Genomic DNA, 15,027 nt, shown 5'->3' with positions numbered 1-15,027 from the left:
CCTATGGATGTCCAAATGCAGAGAGCTCAGGATGCCTGGGTTGTAGCCTTGGGAAAGGACACAGGAAATCCTACATTTTGTAAAAGAACAAGAACAAACACTGGCATGGGAGGGACATATATACTTGTATGTGTACATAGGTGTATCTGTATATATACATATCTATAGGTGGATGTTGAAAAGGCACTTGGAAATCAATATTCAGAAGCTGAAATAAGTTAATCTATGTGAAATGGTTGCTGTCTAATTGCAGGCTAACTTTTAGTCACACACAAGTCAGTGACGAATATTCCCAGTGCAAAAGCATAAGTTTTCGGTTTCAAAGTCAACTGGCCAAATAGGTGTTTAGGACCTCAGTTACTGCATGTAATGATTTGAGACAAGAGAGCTACACAGCATATATTATTCCATATGCTTATTTTTGTTGGCATGGAAAACAATTCATACCCTAAGAAGCCCTGTCATTGCTGTACACTCCGCAGTAAGACTTATGGTGGAGAAAACTGGTTTCTCCAGTATCACACAGTAACATTTTTTCACATTTCTTGCAAACCAGGGCTAGCAGGCTGTTGGAAATAGGCAGGCACAAGAAGAAGGAATTATGAGCATATACATCAAGGATCATTTATTTCACCAACACTTCACTGTAAAGGGTTGACCATTTAAAGCTCATTCTTCAGGTTTCAAAACTCAAGGAAGATCTCATTATATGCCCAGTTACAAGAACAGCTTCGAGATTAACTATGGATTCAAGGCTATAGCATACTATTTACAAAATAAGGCATTAAAAAGCATTTGAAAAAAAGCCAAATTCTAACCCCTGACATTACCTATTATGTTTTTTACTATGAAAGAACACTACAGAACTGGGAATAAAATGACATTTCAACAAGCTAAGACTCAACCTAGTAGATAGTCTCAAAAAAGCCTTTTCTGACTTGAGCTTCAAAACTGAGGAGCAAACTTGCACAGGGATAACTCTAAGCCTGGGTCTTTTTCAACACTTCCCTTCAGAACATCAGACACTGCTGTAGCAAAAGGTATGTCTATCCTACTTGTAATGATACTTCCCTACTGCCAACCCTGTATTTGTATAGCCATGCAGTCAGCCATGTTACAGTACTGATGTGGCTCTCTACAGAAATGCTTTTGCTGCAGCAGACAACAGGAAAAAGCAGCCCCCATCTTCTGTTGTTCCCACTTTTTAGTGGCAAGAGTGAAAAAACGATGAAAAGGTTGACAAAGGTTGACAACCACAGAGATTGACTAATCAGTGCCTGTGAATCAGTTGTATGTGTATGGAGGAAGAAGAGGGAGAAGAAAACCCTGAGAGGAACTATGAAATTCAAGTTCTTCTCTCTTGATTCAGGTAAAAGCCATTGGTCAAAATGAAAAAGAAAAAAAAGGGGGGGGGCAAAAAATCATTATTAGATACTGGAAATGTCAATATATGCTCATACCTGGCAATCCAGCATCACCTATTACATGTTTAAATAGTGTCTCCCTAGACAAATTTTTTTAACAATGACTGGCGTTCACACTACTTGCCACCAGAGAAGCATGTCGGAATGCAGTGTGTTGCCAGAAGCATATTTGTGATGCAGTTCCAGAAAAATCAATACACTATTCAAACATGGTTCCATTACTTTGCAGAACAGAGCAGATGACATTAATACCACTATCAGGCTCTCTGTAGATAGAACAGAGCCCAGCACTGCATGGTGCAAGGCCTAGGTGGAGTAACACCACAGTCCTCTCTAGCCTCCTTGTCCTCAACACAGTACTAATACTGGGGGCTCTCACACAGCCCAGACTTGGAAAAAACAAAAATATTTGCAACAGAATGGGGAAAAGAAACTTGTTACCAAAATTAGATCTAAAAGTGGATTTTTCATAGCACAATGCTTCCATACCCACTGCACCTTACTTTTAAGATTGAATACATCTGAAAAGCCTCACAGGGAGAACAGCACAAAACCCTGAACCAGAAAGCATGCTCTTGCACATTTTTTTTTTAATTTTTTTTTTACAGAAGGCTTTCACCTAAGTAGGGCTTTTAAATACAGATTTCAAAAAACCATACTATCTTGGGGAAAAAAGAAAAAAAAAAAAAGACTAAGTAGACCAAGTACTCCAATTTGGGGGTTTTAAAACAATACAGAATACTCTGTTCATTTGTCCATTGTTACAGTTCTCTGTTACTAAGACTATAATCACACACGTGGGGAAGACAGATTTTCTTTAGTGCAGGACTGTCTCCGATATAAACGTCACACTGTTAAGACACAAGCACACCTAATTTCTCTGTGCACATATATACATTTACTAATGTGAGTTCCATTCCAAATCCTGTTTCAGCCTCATTAGGTATCCCTATAAGACACTAACTCCCTTGCTAAGTGCCTCTTAAACTGTAACCTCTCAACTAGAAAAGCCATCAGCTCTTGATAACTACTTAAGGCCTCAACAGCTTAAAAATTAAAGATATCTAGAAAAGTAGAACTAACTTTCTAATCTCTATGAAGTATATGTATTGTTTAGACGGTCTCTGATCTGGAATACACTGGAAAAGCATAGGCTTAGTTTAAATGATGTCCTGGGCACCTATACTAATGAGACACTACTAGTAAATTAGCCTTACATCATGAGAAAATGCTCTTCTTTTCGTAGTAGACTAACACATGGACATAGATTTGAAAAGCTGCGATGTAAAGGATGTTCAGCTAAGAGCTTTAAATAAAACTGCAGTCTTAAGAGACAATCATGAACTGAATAATGAATCAAGAATAGATGTTTTCCAACAAAATTCTCACTAAAATGATACTGATTTCTACTTAGTACACTTACTAACTAGCAGGCAGAAACACTCTAATGCTGGTTAGATATCATTGCCTCCCCTGATTACAAGTGTTGGCCTGTTATTTTGTGCAACTGCAATCTCTATGGCTTCGAGACTGTGTATTTCTTCAAGTATTGGCTTGACATCTGGTTATGAGTCCTGCAAAATAACGGGAACTGTTGTAGGGCAAGCACTGTTTGGGAGAGAGAAATCGCAAGAACACACGCACAAAGCATTCATCTGATGTTTGTCTTGTGACACTGAGAATAACAGTAATCTCAACATGATGAGTGTGAAGGACTTAAATGTGACTTTTCCGTAGAACTACGATTTCACCCAAAGAGCTGGTCTATATAGTCTATAAAATGCATGGAAATACTGAAAGAGATCAATCGCAACCTTAAGCCATTACACTTACCTCCACTAGATCAGCATGGAAATCATCCCCTGTGGGTCTGGGACACTCATTTACGTGCTGCCAGGCCAGAAGAGCTGTTTTTGATTTTTCGTGCTTATTTTACACAGTCATAAAACTACTGTGATAGAAGATAATTTAAGCATGGTAGAGGTCTCCACATATTGCTGCTTAACAAGGTAGTTCACTAACTATTTCAAGCTGATTTACATACAGTCCATCTGTCTAGGTATTTATACCTTACCATTTTTTTCCAGCTAATCAAGTTTTATAGTGTTATCTATAGTAACTGATGTTGATCTGGTTTCGTTACACTCTCCACACTGCCACAGAAAACAGCATAAACTACTCTGCTGCCACTGCTTTCGTGCAATAAGCATCTCATTTTACCCCTGAGATAGCAAGATGGCCAGGAATTGCAGTACCACTGAACTACTGCCAAGAAGCTACACCTTCTGCTCTAGTATCTGCAATATTTCTGTGTCAGAGGAGCTGAGGGGCTGTTGCTAAGACAAAGAGAAAGCTATCATTAAGCCTTGTGGGAAGGAGAAAGGCTAAAGAACCTAAGTCAGGTCAAATTCAGTGATCAACAATGCCTCCGGCTCCTAACAACTTTACAGTGTTCATCTCTGGCTATCCAGCTAGAAAAAGGAAACTGAAAAGTTTGAGGACAAGACCAGGGTTTGGAAACACCTAAAAAAGCAAGTCAACAGGCAGGAAACCAAAACCCATTTCCACAGCAGTATCTCTCTATCCCATATGTTCAAACAGTATAAACTTCCACATATTTTTAGATTTTAAAGCTTCAAATGAGCTTTGTAAAAAGATATTACATCCTACAGTTTAGAATTAGCATGATTTGTCAATTCCCTTATGACTATAATACCCTCTCTTCAAAATGGGACCCTGTATACTGAATGCTTTAACTAAATGCATCTGACTAACTCCCCATCCTTCAAAAAGGGTAAGGGCTAGGAACGGGTCAATCAGGAAAAGACATTTTCCCAACTGCCAAAAATTAAAATGAAATACTTATTTCTATGCAATTACAATGCTAATAAGAACATCCTAAAATACTCATCTTCCACAATATTCTCCAGCCAGCTTAAGAACCTAGTATTCTAATTCCACCATCTCAAACTGACACATATTATAACCACCTTTATGAAAATAACGTACTAAATATAGCCCAATAAAACTGAAAGGAAGCTGAAGTCTTTATAGAGACACCTTGATTAACATGACATGACAGAGACAAGCATATCTTACAGCAGCTTTTACCCTGTAACTCATTATCACTCAGGAAGAGTGAAGGGAAAATCTAGCGAGACGAATTTGGACACTTGTCCACAGCCCAGAAGGTCATAAAGGAAAGTACTTACAGAGAGACAACCCATTAATAAACCAGGAATTAATCCAAGAGATTAAGTTTGACACCAGCTTCTCACCCCTGTCAGGATTCATGGCTGTGCAGGTAGCATGAAGTATATTCATTTCAGCCTAAGCAGTCCACAAATCCAAACCTCTAACTCCCCTGTCCCAGCCAGAAGCAGTATCAATGACAAGTAAAAACACAGAGACAGTTTACAGCTTTAGCATGGGATTTACCTGGTCAATGAACATAACAGTCTAGGTTACCAATATACATCTTGATTACATTTACTTAAGATGCATTTCTTGAGGACTTTTAATGTAATCAAACCTCTGCTTGAAGACTGTGCAGTTCTGACAAATTCTGTATTTCTAAATACTGGGAATACAAGACAGATGTTATCAAGTAGGACAGAACATACTGAGGTCATCTTTAACAGGCACATAAAAATCCATATGTTTCTGTTAAAGTACACTATATTTCATGTGATCAACCAAATAGATGGGTCTGCACAAATAAATGGTTGTACCACTCAACAGTGATTATTGATAACAACTTGTCTCTATGCAACAGGGATGAGAAACTAAAAGAGGAGAGATAAGACTGGCAGATAGAGAAAAAAGAATGGACATCCTATGTGTCTGGTCTATGCAATCCTAAAGGCTTGATTAATTTACCTCCTCCTATGAGCTAGGAGACACCCACAGACATACAAAACACAGCACCAAGAGGAGTGCTTTCCGAGCTGCTGTTCCCTATAATACCACCTTCTAGTTTTAAGTTTCTCAAAACAAGTATTTAATAGCAGCACTGGCCCTGAGACCAGTCATCACATCTTAGTATGCAGCACACACACACTGCATAATTAACTGGCCTGCCTGTTGATACCTGATGTGCCGAGTAGGCTGAACTACATTGGCAGAACTCTGAATTCTTCACTATAACAAATGACACTAAGAAAGCCACTGCTAGTTTGGCAAGTCAGTTCCTCTCCCCCATGTCAAGTTTTCTGACCATTAGAATAGGTAAACTCTCCATCAAGCAGGTACTACAAGCTGGCTGTACAAGCTTACACAGGCCAGCAATACCAAATACTGAATACAGTACACAGATCATTGTGTGGCCAGGTACACAGACTATCAACCATTTTGTAACTTGCTTCTAGAGCACTCAATTCTAAGAATTCACAGACTATCAACCATTTTGTAACTTGCTTCTAGAGCACTCAATTCTAAGAATTTAGTAGAGTATCTGCAGACTATTTTCACAGTAAGCGTGTTAAAGTCTTGCAAACCTTGGTCTACAAATACTCAAAAATCCATGGGCAACTGTGCTCAGATGTTTATACAAAATACCTATTGAGTCAGAACCTGTGCTCTGAACATGAGCAAACACCTGATGTTTAATGGCAGATCCACAGAGCAGGTGCTAGCCCTGGCTTGTATGTGCTCACTCACATATTTCTAAGGTTTTGTCCACCTTGTCAGAAGACAGTCTGCAAAGGAACTCTATACTGCAATATCCCAATGTGCACCAAGAGCCTTCAAAAGTCTTCACCAGTGAGTTTTGTCCTCCTGACCTCAATGTGCCTAGATACCACCCAAGTCAACACACTAACTTTGGTATTTAGGATTATTTTAATTCCCTCTACAGATACTGGTTTGTACTATTTGTTAAGAAGCTGTGGCTCTAAAACACCAGCAATAATGGAGATGATGAAATGGGGAGTCTTTTTTTTTCTTCCCCCACCCCCATCAGGTTTTTTGCTTTACTCCTCTTAAAGAGTTCTCTATTTGTAATGACATATTTGTAATATGACACTTAACTGACATATCTACAAGCACAGTAGTGATTTTATATAGAGATTTTCTATTATTTGAATTTTAAGAGGTGCAAAATTCCATGTCTACTTACCAGTTTTAAGAATATATCCCCAAAACATTTTAATACCATTTAGCCTTTTGGCAGGTTTTTGAAACACATTATCACTTTCTTGCATACATAGATAGCTGCAAGTTTAGGTTTATTTGGCTTGTCTGGTTTGGGTTTTTTTTGTTGTTTTCTTGTTTTTTTTTAATGGAAGGGAAGGCAACAGGAAAATACACACTAGCCTAAGAAGCCGTTCCTTCCTACATCTTGTACGCTGAATACCGGTGACTAGGGACAGAGCCAAGGATGCAGCTGTTACCACCCCACACGCAGGTAAGTTAATAAATTGTATAATTCCATGTGTCCTTAACAGCCTGAAGAAAGAGACAATTTTAACTTCCTTATAAATATCCTAATTTCACATTCGAATTCCCAAATTTCTTTAATTTTTATACTCTGGACTATGCCATAAAGCCCCAGAAAAAGAGCATTTTGTTAGCTCATTAAAAGTCTGTATCCACCTTGCAGTTAGCCAAATCACACCAGGTTCCCGTTGCTTTTGAACGTGGACTAGTTTCAACCGCACTTATCAGACAAGCCCAGTAGCAGGGAGTGTTTTTTCATTTTACTATATAAATTAATAAGCATAAAAGTTTTTAAAGTTTACACAGGTATCTGGTTTTTTTTTTTTTACCTACTAATTTAGATGCGATTGGATTCCTTTGTAAAGATTTTATTCCTTCTCATCTCCTTAAAACCTCAAGAGGACGTCCCATTTTACCAGGGGACCTGCTGTTGAGCGCATTCCCTCAGAGCCTTCTTCACTGCGAAATTCACACGTTGCTTTATAGCCTCTGAAAACTCCGGGGGAGTTAAAGCGAGCCTTCGCTGGCTCCGAAGTTTCACCTTGTCACGCTGAGCTTAAAGCAGTCGTTTTCAGCTCTGACCTCCCAGTACCTACCCCCGAGAAAGCTCCTCACGGCGGGGATCTGGAAGCCAAGATCTTCCCACGATCCGGTGTGCTACGGCAGAGGCAACCCGCTGCAGACCGCGCTGCGCCCTCACGGAGAGCACCGCACCCCTGCCACCGGGATGATGCACAGCATCGGCCGCGGCGAGATTCCTGCTCCCTGCGCTCCCCGCCGCTAACCCCCCTCGCCTCCGTGCGCCCTTAGCAGCGCCCGCCTCAACAGCAGCCGCTTCCATCCCCCGCCCCGGCACCAGCCCGGCAGCCCCCGCAAGATCCTTACCCCATGGCGGCCGGCGGCGCCGAGCGCCGGCGGTGCCGCGTCCCCGGGGCGCTCCTGGCCGCGCCGGCAGCTCCGCAGCCCCGTGGCGGCGGGCCGCTGCGCTAGGCGGACCGCGCCGAGCAGGCCCGGGGGGCCGCGCCGCCGGCTGGCAGTTGCCGGGCCGAGCGGGGCCGCCCGCGCCCTAGGGAGCGCCCCCCGCGGGCCGGACTCCCATGGCTGTCGGCCCCGCCGGGCGCCCGCAGGCAGCGGCTCCGGCCCCCGGGCGAGTGGTGGCGGTGGCTCCGGGGACAGACGAGTCTCCTCCTGCGGGCGGACGCGGAGGAGCTCGCCTCGGCGAGAGGCTGGTGGCGGCTGCGGCGCTTCTGGCCGGGACGAGAGCGGCCGCCGAGGGCTCCGTGCGGCTCAGAGGCAAAGCGGGATAGGGCAAGCGGTGCGCGCAGGACTCCAAGCCGCCGCTCCCCCTAGCAGCCCTACCGGCAGCGCGGCGGGCCCTGGTGCATTTTTCCGAGAAAGCACAGCGAGCCGCGGCACCGGCATGGGACTCCCGGCGTGAGGCGGCTGGTGGCGGGCTGCGGCCGCCGCGCTCCCCCAGCTCGCTTGCCCGCCCACCCCCGGCTGCGGAGGTGCTGGGCGCCGCTCCTCCTTCCCGCGGCGGCGGCTCCGCGCCTCGCTGTCACGCCTTCTTCTGCAGCGAACGGGCGGGCATCGTCCTGGGGTGCGGCGGGTCGGGGGCTACCAGCGGGAGGGGCTGTCGCCGCCGAGCCCGCGCTGCTCTGCGGCGGCGCCGCGGACTCAGCCCCGCCGTGGGGACGGAGTAAGAGAAGAAGCGATCGCCGCGTCAAGCGGTGCGTGGCTGCTCCGGCTTCTCTGAGCCGCGGCCACTGCGTGCTCACCTTCCCCGCCCTGCCTCACACCTCCGCCACCGCCCGCCCGTCCCCTCGCGGTAGGCAGACGCAACCCGCGCCTCCGTCCCGCTCCTCCCGCGTGCAGGGAAAGGAAGAGCAGAGCAGGACCGGGCCAGGCAGCACCTCCGCGCCCTGCCCTACACAGCGCCGCGGCCCCACACAGCTGGCCAGCCACCCCACCCGACGACACCTGCCCGTTCTGCCTCCATCCTCCTCCCGGGGAGCTTTAAATAGCCCACGTCACCGCGCCTCCCTACGCACTCACGTCACGCACCGCTCCCGGCGCTGACGTCACCGGGGTGCGGAGGATGATGTCAGAGTGTTCCACGCTACCGGAAGCTCTTCTATAATAGGGAATGGCGGCGGAGGGGGGCCTCCAGCCGGGCGCGGAGCGGCCGCCTCCGTGCACCGCCTCCTCCCGCCCCCGCCCCCTGCGGCGCCGTCTCCACGGCAACGCTGCGCGCTCCCGCCGCCGCGCCCCGTGCCCGCCCGCGCTGGGTGTTGCGGCCTGCGGCGGCGGCGCGCTCCGGAATGCGGCAGCAGTCAGGTTCTCAGCCGGCGGCAGAACGGGGAGAGCTCCCTGGGCGAGCACACGGGGCATCGCCCTGCCTCACACACACCTCAGACCGGACATCGTTACCGGTCAAACGGGGAGGAAACCCAGCCGCCGTTCCAGAAGTGCCCCACCAAAGGCAGACTCCAGCACGCCTCTGCTAGCGGGATTGCAGAGAAACAGCACCGTACGCTCCCCAGACCACGTTTTTGCTTAGTGCGTCAATGGTGCCATGCCGGCAGAGAGCATGTGCTGCTGCTTCTAAGTCGAGTAGCCCCAGCTCCAGCGCCACCTTGCTAGGCACCTGCCTCGTCTGGGGTTCATCAAATACTTCACTAACTCACCACGATTTCCTGAGTTGATAAACCTCAGGTATAACTGCTCCTAGGCAATGCCAACGGCAGTGGAATATCGCAGGGCGCAACACACATCACATCTCCTCATGACTTCTGGGACCACTTTAAGTATTTTCATGGTATTTTCCTGCTTAAGTGATCTAGTTGCCACCAGTGGTGCATTGAAACCATAATGAGCATAAGAAGGGGATATCAGTAAGATTGGCTAGATGTCAAACGTGACATAAAAATGGAAGAGGACCCAGCTTTCACCAGTGGATGTTAAGGCATTACAAAACACAGCAAAACCTACCATGAAACATTAACAGATGTTGCTTTAACAAAAGGTAGTTTGTCCTTTCATAAGATCTCTACTACCAGGAAGAGTCTGGAAACAACAACAGGATTTACCTAACTCTCTCATCTCCTCAAGGTATGGGCAGACATTTTCAAAAGTTATTTGAATTCACACCTTCACATGCTTTTACAGACCCATGCTGTCTGAACATTTTAACTTACAAAAGTAATCAGCTAAGGAAGAGTGAAGATGATGGATTAAATGTCAAAGGAAACCTTCTCCAAACAAAACCAAGCATAAATCATTCCAGGCAGCAGCAGCAAGACAGACGGCCTCACAAGGGAGAAAATAGAAGCTTCCTCTGTTTCCCGTTTCTCACAATCTAAAGTAAAGGCTACCAAAACGTCAGACTGAGTGGCAACAGTTTAAGGTTTGTTGTGGGCAATGCTCAGAACATGCCTGGTTATGATGAGGCTCCATTTCTTTTCTTGACTGCGCTGTCATTTCTTGGTTTGGCTTCACATGCTAACTCTGAAATATATGAAGCTCTATGTATTTTCCACTAAAAATCAAATTAAATGTACAGGCTTGTATCAGTAAAACTGAGGCAGTCCCCAGTGTTGGTGGGAGAAAGATGAAGATCCACAACAGTTCTTTCTTCCATATGATGAGTGATAAGAGTGAGGGAGACTACGACCACAAAATATGCAGACAAGTCAAGCATAAACAACATACAGCTTATAAATGCATGCCTTGATGTCAAGTAGCTAGGAGCTACATTCATTAGCTTCTAAAAGTCTCCCATGACATTTTGCATGCAGTAATGGCAGCTCAAGAGCAAAGAAACTAAGGCTCTAAATCCACATATGAGTAACTCTGTTGCATCAGTTTTGTTCTGTCAACTCAAACTCACACACTAATGCAAATGCTTTAGTATTTCGCTCCATCCGCAGTATTTTGTTGAGATATCACAGTGATGCCTCCATCTGTCTGCCTTTCAACTTGTTCTCATATTTGTCTTGCATGAAGTATGTTTTCCCACTGTATGGGTGCAAAACCAGAAATCCCAGAGACTGAAGATAAAAGAAAAAATATAAAAGAAACCAAACACACACTGAGCCCTTGGGGAAGAGATTGCAGGTTCACTTGAGAATCAGAGGTGTGAAGAGATTCACAGAAAGAAACACTGCTGTCTTCAGAACAACCCTGTATGGGATACCAGGAGTGTCTTTACTGACTTGTGAAATGCCCTATATATTTTATGCTCCTCTGTAAGTAATAAAGTATGAGTACTGGCATAGATAAAATCCCCAGGTAGGAGAACAGAGCTGCAAGGACAAAGAAAGCATCACTCCAAGTAAAACTAATGGATTTATCTCTTTTCTTCTTAAATATTCATTTAAACAGTGTTAATTGCTTATTACAGTTAAGTGTAGAAGCTCCACATAATTGATTACTTCCATATTTGTTGTCACTGTGCCTCTAGGTCTGTCAGCCTTCTCTAAGCCTCAAGCTTTGTCTCAATTATGCCCTTTTACATTTTTGATCAGTTTCCAGGTTGATTCGATTGAGTTAACATTATTTTCCTGTGGAAAAAGCCTTTGTTTATGATTGCCAGGCTTACTGAAAACTGTCTTGCCATTCCCAAATTAATACATGATCCAAACCCAAGGTGACATATGTCAGCTAAGGCTGAACTGAACACTCAGATACAAAGAAAGCAAGCTAGGCAATTAAATCATAGACATTAACAGGAAAAACAATACACAATCACCTTACTTAGAAAACTCAAGTAATATAACATGGAGAAATTAAATAGTGATGACAAGAGGTTCAGCTCTAAATTGGTTGTATTGTTTTGGTTTTTTTTCTCTATTTTAGAACACTTCTTTGCCTAGAGCACTCTGACAGAGGCAGTCTTGAGCTGTAGCGCAAGCCTAGTGGTAACTACCAGCAGGTCATTGGCTGTTACTGCGCAAAGATACCAAGCTGTGCCACAATCAGAATAGATGGATGGCTTCAGGTAGGGCACAGCACAGGGTGATGCGGGAGAAAGACTGCTGTTTGCTGCTCTAAAGTAGCATATTCCTGGCATTATTATTCATAGTAAACGAATGAGCTGCCAAATCCTGTTCTGACACCACTGCCCTGAATGGCCAACCAGCTGGGGCAACACCTGTAAACTTGGCAGCAGTACCAATACTGCTGGAAGGAATGTTGGGCCGAACTTCCTGATGGCATAACTGTGCATTGGAAAAAAACAGATGGCTGTACTATCTGCATCTGAAGCCTAATGAATGTCGACATAGCGAATGGCCTGCCCAAATTTCTGGAAAAGCTGCAGAACAGAGCTGGAAAAGAAAGAAGCACAGCAGTTTAGTGTATTTTGCCAAAGATTCCATGGTACCTCTGTTCTCCCCATAAAAACCAGATCTCTACCAGTTGATAGCATATTGTTCTTGAGGATACCTAAAAGTTGGGATGATGTCCTGAAGCTTGTGGAAATTTGCAGGCCTCATTCTGGGGTTTCTGGGGGGAGGCTAAGAAGCATAGAGAAAGCAGAGTAAAGAGGGGAAGAGAGTGACTGTGGACCTGCACAAAAGCAGCGCTCCAAGAGCAGGTCCACAGTCCTGGTGGAGCTTACACGCTGTGCGTGTGCACTCCAGGAGCCCTGGACCAAAGGTGCAGGAGCACAGCCTGTGGCTGCAGGGTAGCGCTGAGGTTGGGGACATCACAGGAGCCTCCCAGTGGCATCACTGCATTCTCTGAGGCTGGCCCCCAACTTGGCAACTGGCAGTAATGCAGGAGAGAAGCCTCGGGTGACGTCCTCGATGACAAGGGAGTACCCTGATGCAGCTCCTCCAAGGGCAGTTGGGGAAGGACTCGCTCCTTGTCTGCCATGCCAAAGCCCACGGCTTGGTCCAGAAGGGACTCCTGGTGATCATCCTGTCCATCCCCCCTGCTCAAGCAGGGCCACCTTGAGCCAGCTGCCCAGGACCATGTCCAGCTGGCTTCTGTAGATCTCCAGGGATGGAGACTTGAGCAGCTCCCTGGCCACCCTCTACCGTTGCTCCTCACAGTAAACAAGTGTTCCCGCATGTTCAGGAGGAACCTCTTGCATTCCTATTTGTGCTCACTGCCTCCTGTCACTGGGCGCTAGCGGCAAGAGCCCAGGTCAGCCTTCTTTACACTCTCCCTCCAGACAGTTGTACCCCCTGAGCTTTCTTTCCATTTAGGCAACCCCCAGCCTATACTGGTACATGGGTTTACTCCTCCACAGGTGAAGGACTTTTCATTTCTACTGCTTGGTAATGTTTCTTTCCGCCCGTTTCCCCAGCCCATCAAGGTCCTTCTGGATGACAGTATAACCTCTTGTGCATCAGCCTCTCCTCCCTTCTTTGTCTCATTAGCAAGAAGCACCTCTGGGTTCTGCATTTTGTCTAACCTTCCATGGTACCTCTGTTCTCTCCATGCAAAAACAGGTCTTTACTGGGTGATTGTAGATTGGTTAGGAGCTAACATGCATGTAAGAGAGAGGGAAATCTCATTTGCCCAGTCAAAGCACTGAAAAGATTTGACCATCAATTCGTTGTTCAGGTTTTGTCAGCACATTCAGAAGAAAGGAATTCTAGCTGCACCAAAACCAGAACGAAGCTCTAAGTATGTTTAGGGAACCTCAGAGCTGTTATTTGAGAGTATTAAAGCAAAATGTGGCTTGTTTGATTTATGAAACTAAAATCCAGTATTATTATGCTCTCCAAATATTTTGGGTGCGGTAAACACAAGCAATGGAGCAAAAAGCTATTAAAGGGCAAAAGGATAAATGAGTAAAGCTTGATATTTTTTCTGGCACCCTAGAGGTTGTTGATATTCAAGGAGCTGGTAGCTTCAAGAGTAGCTTTCCAAAACAAGGGCCTAGTGCAAAACAAACTGAAAAGTAATCATGGATGGCATCTATCACTGCCTCCATGTGGGAGGAGGTGAAGATAGGTGAAAGGGTGGAGAGACATTCTTCCTCTGTCACCTCAGAGCCTGCAGACACCACTTTCTGGGGGGCTCTGTGCTGGGCTACTGCTGCTGCTCCCTTACATCACCTGCATGGTTTAATACCAGATGACTGTAAATTTCAAAATCCCTGAGTTAACTGAGGATGTTTATTGCCTTTGGACATGAGGGAGCCAGCACCTCACACTTCCTTCACTTCTCATCCATTGCTGCTATTTAGTGTCTCTTCCTTCCTCCTACTCCTTTATGCATTTTTCTTGCCCTGTCTAATCACCAGCCTTCCTCCCCACACACATGCTTCTTTCAGTGAGTGGGATCACTTCTCCATCATTTCCCTTGCAGTATCTGCATTTAATTTATAAATGGAGAAAAGAGGGGAAGAGTATAAGTGGCATCCTTTTCCATGAGTCCAAGGTTTCAGGGCGCATTTTCATCAGTCCAGAAGAATCTTCACTGTCATATTAGGTGGACCTGGAGGGATTCCAGAGGAATTCACTATCACAATTTTTTCTCCTGGAATAGATGAAGAAACATAAGTGTTGCCTTACATTCAAGTAAATGCGGTACTCTCAGACTAAGACTAGATTTGATTTTGAAAGCAACTGTATGACATAATTCCCTGAAATGCCTTATGGTCCAATATTTCCAACTCTGTCCTATTGCCAGTGAATGCTAGTTTTCTGGCACCCACTTCCAACATTTCATTGTCCTACCCCCAGAAATAGATTGCAGATCTCCCACACAGCTCTCTGGCACTAAACCCCTACAGGAATTTTTTGAAGATGCTGAGTCCTGAGTAACACTTTAATTTCTTAGCCAGGTTTATTGGTGGCTCTAATTTGCTCCAGTGTTTTTTCTGACCATACGGAAAGTGCACTTTATGCCAGGAGATAGATTCTGTCAGCTTGTTGTTTCTGATTATTCCACGTTTGTCTAGGTACTCCACTTTGCTTCCTGAAAGCCTTGCTGGAAATTTTGCAGTTTCAGATGAAGATGACAAAAATATTGTAAAAAAGCAGCATATTTTTTTACTTTTGAGTTTTGAAACATAGCAGCAATGGCGTTGTGTGTTTGGAACCTCCACAACAGCATTCCTTTCTTGGCAAAACTGTACTAGTACACAGTGAGTCTTCTTTTCTAGTGTGTGCTCTGTGAATCACATCTGAAAAAACGCACACTGATAAAA

The 15,027-nt window shown here is 45.2% G+C and overlaps 1 protein-coding gene across 2 annotated transcripts in view; it reads right to left on the bottom strand.

Annotated features, from left to right (window-relative positions):
* The window catches only part of HOMER1 (homer scaffold protein 1), an 88,192-nt gene extending 80,356 nt beyond the window's left edge, over positions 1–7,836 (bottom strand). The window contains exon 1 of one of the 2 annotated variants that reach the window (XM_062612425.1): positions 7,746–7,836. In XM_062612425.1, coding sequence (XP_062468409.1) covers positions 7,746–7,750 — 5 coding nt within the window. In that variant the 5' untranslated portion in view covers positions 7,751–7,836. The other variant, XM_062612424.1, reaches the window with a different exon arrangement.
* Positions 7,837–15,027: the final 7,191 nt, after the last annotated feature.

This window comes from Pezoporus occidentalis, unplaced genomic scaffold (assembly GCF_034315485.1).
Source record: "Pezoporus occidentalis ecotype Australia unplaced genomic scaffold, CSIRO_AGI_Poc_V1 ctg16, whole genome shotgun sequence".
In the NCBI taxonomy this organism is placed as follows: domain Eukaryota; kingdom Metazoa; phylum Chordata; class Aves; order Psittaciformes; family Psittacidae; genus Pezoporus; species Pezoporus occidentalis.
The sequence above is the reverse complement of the archived record's forward strand: the minus strand, read 5'-3'. Positions and strand labels throughout refer to the sequence as shown.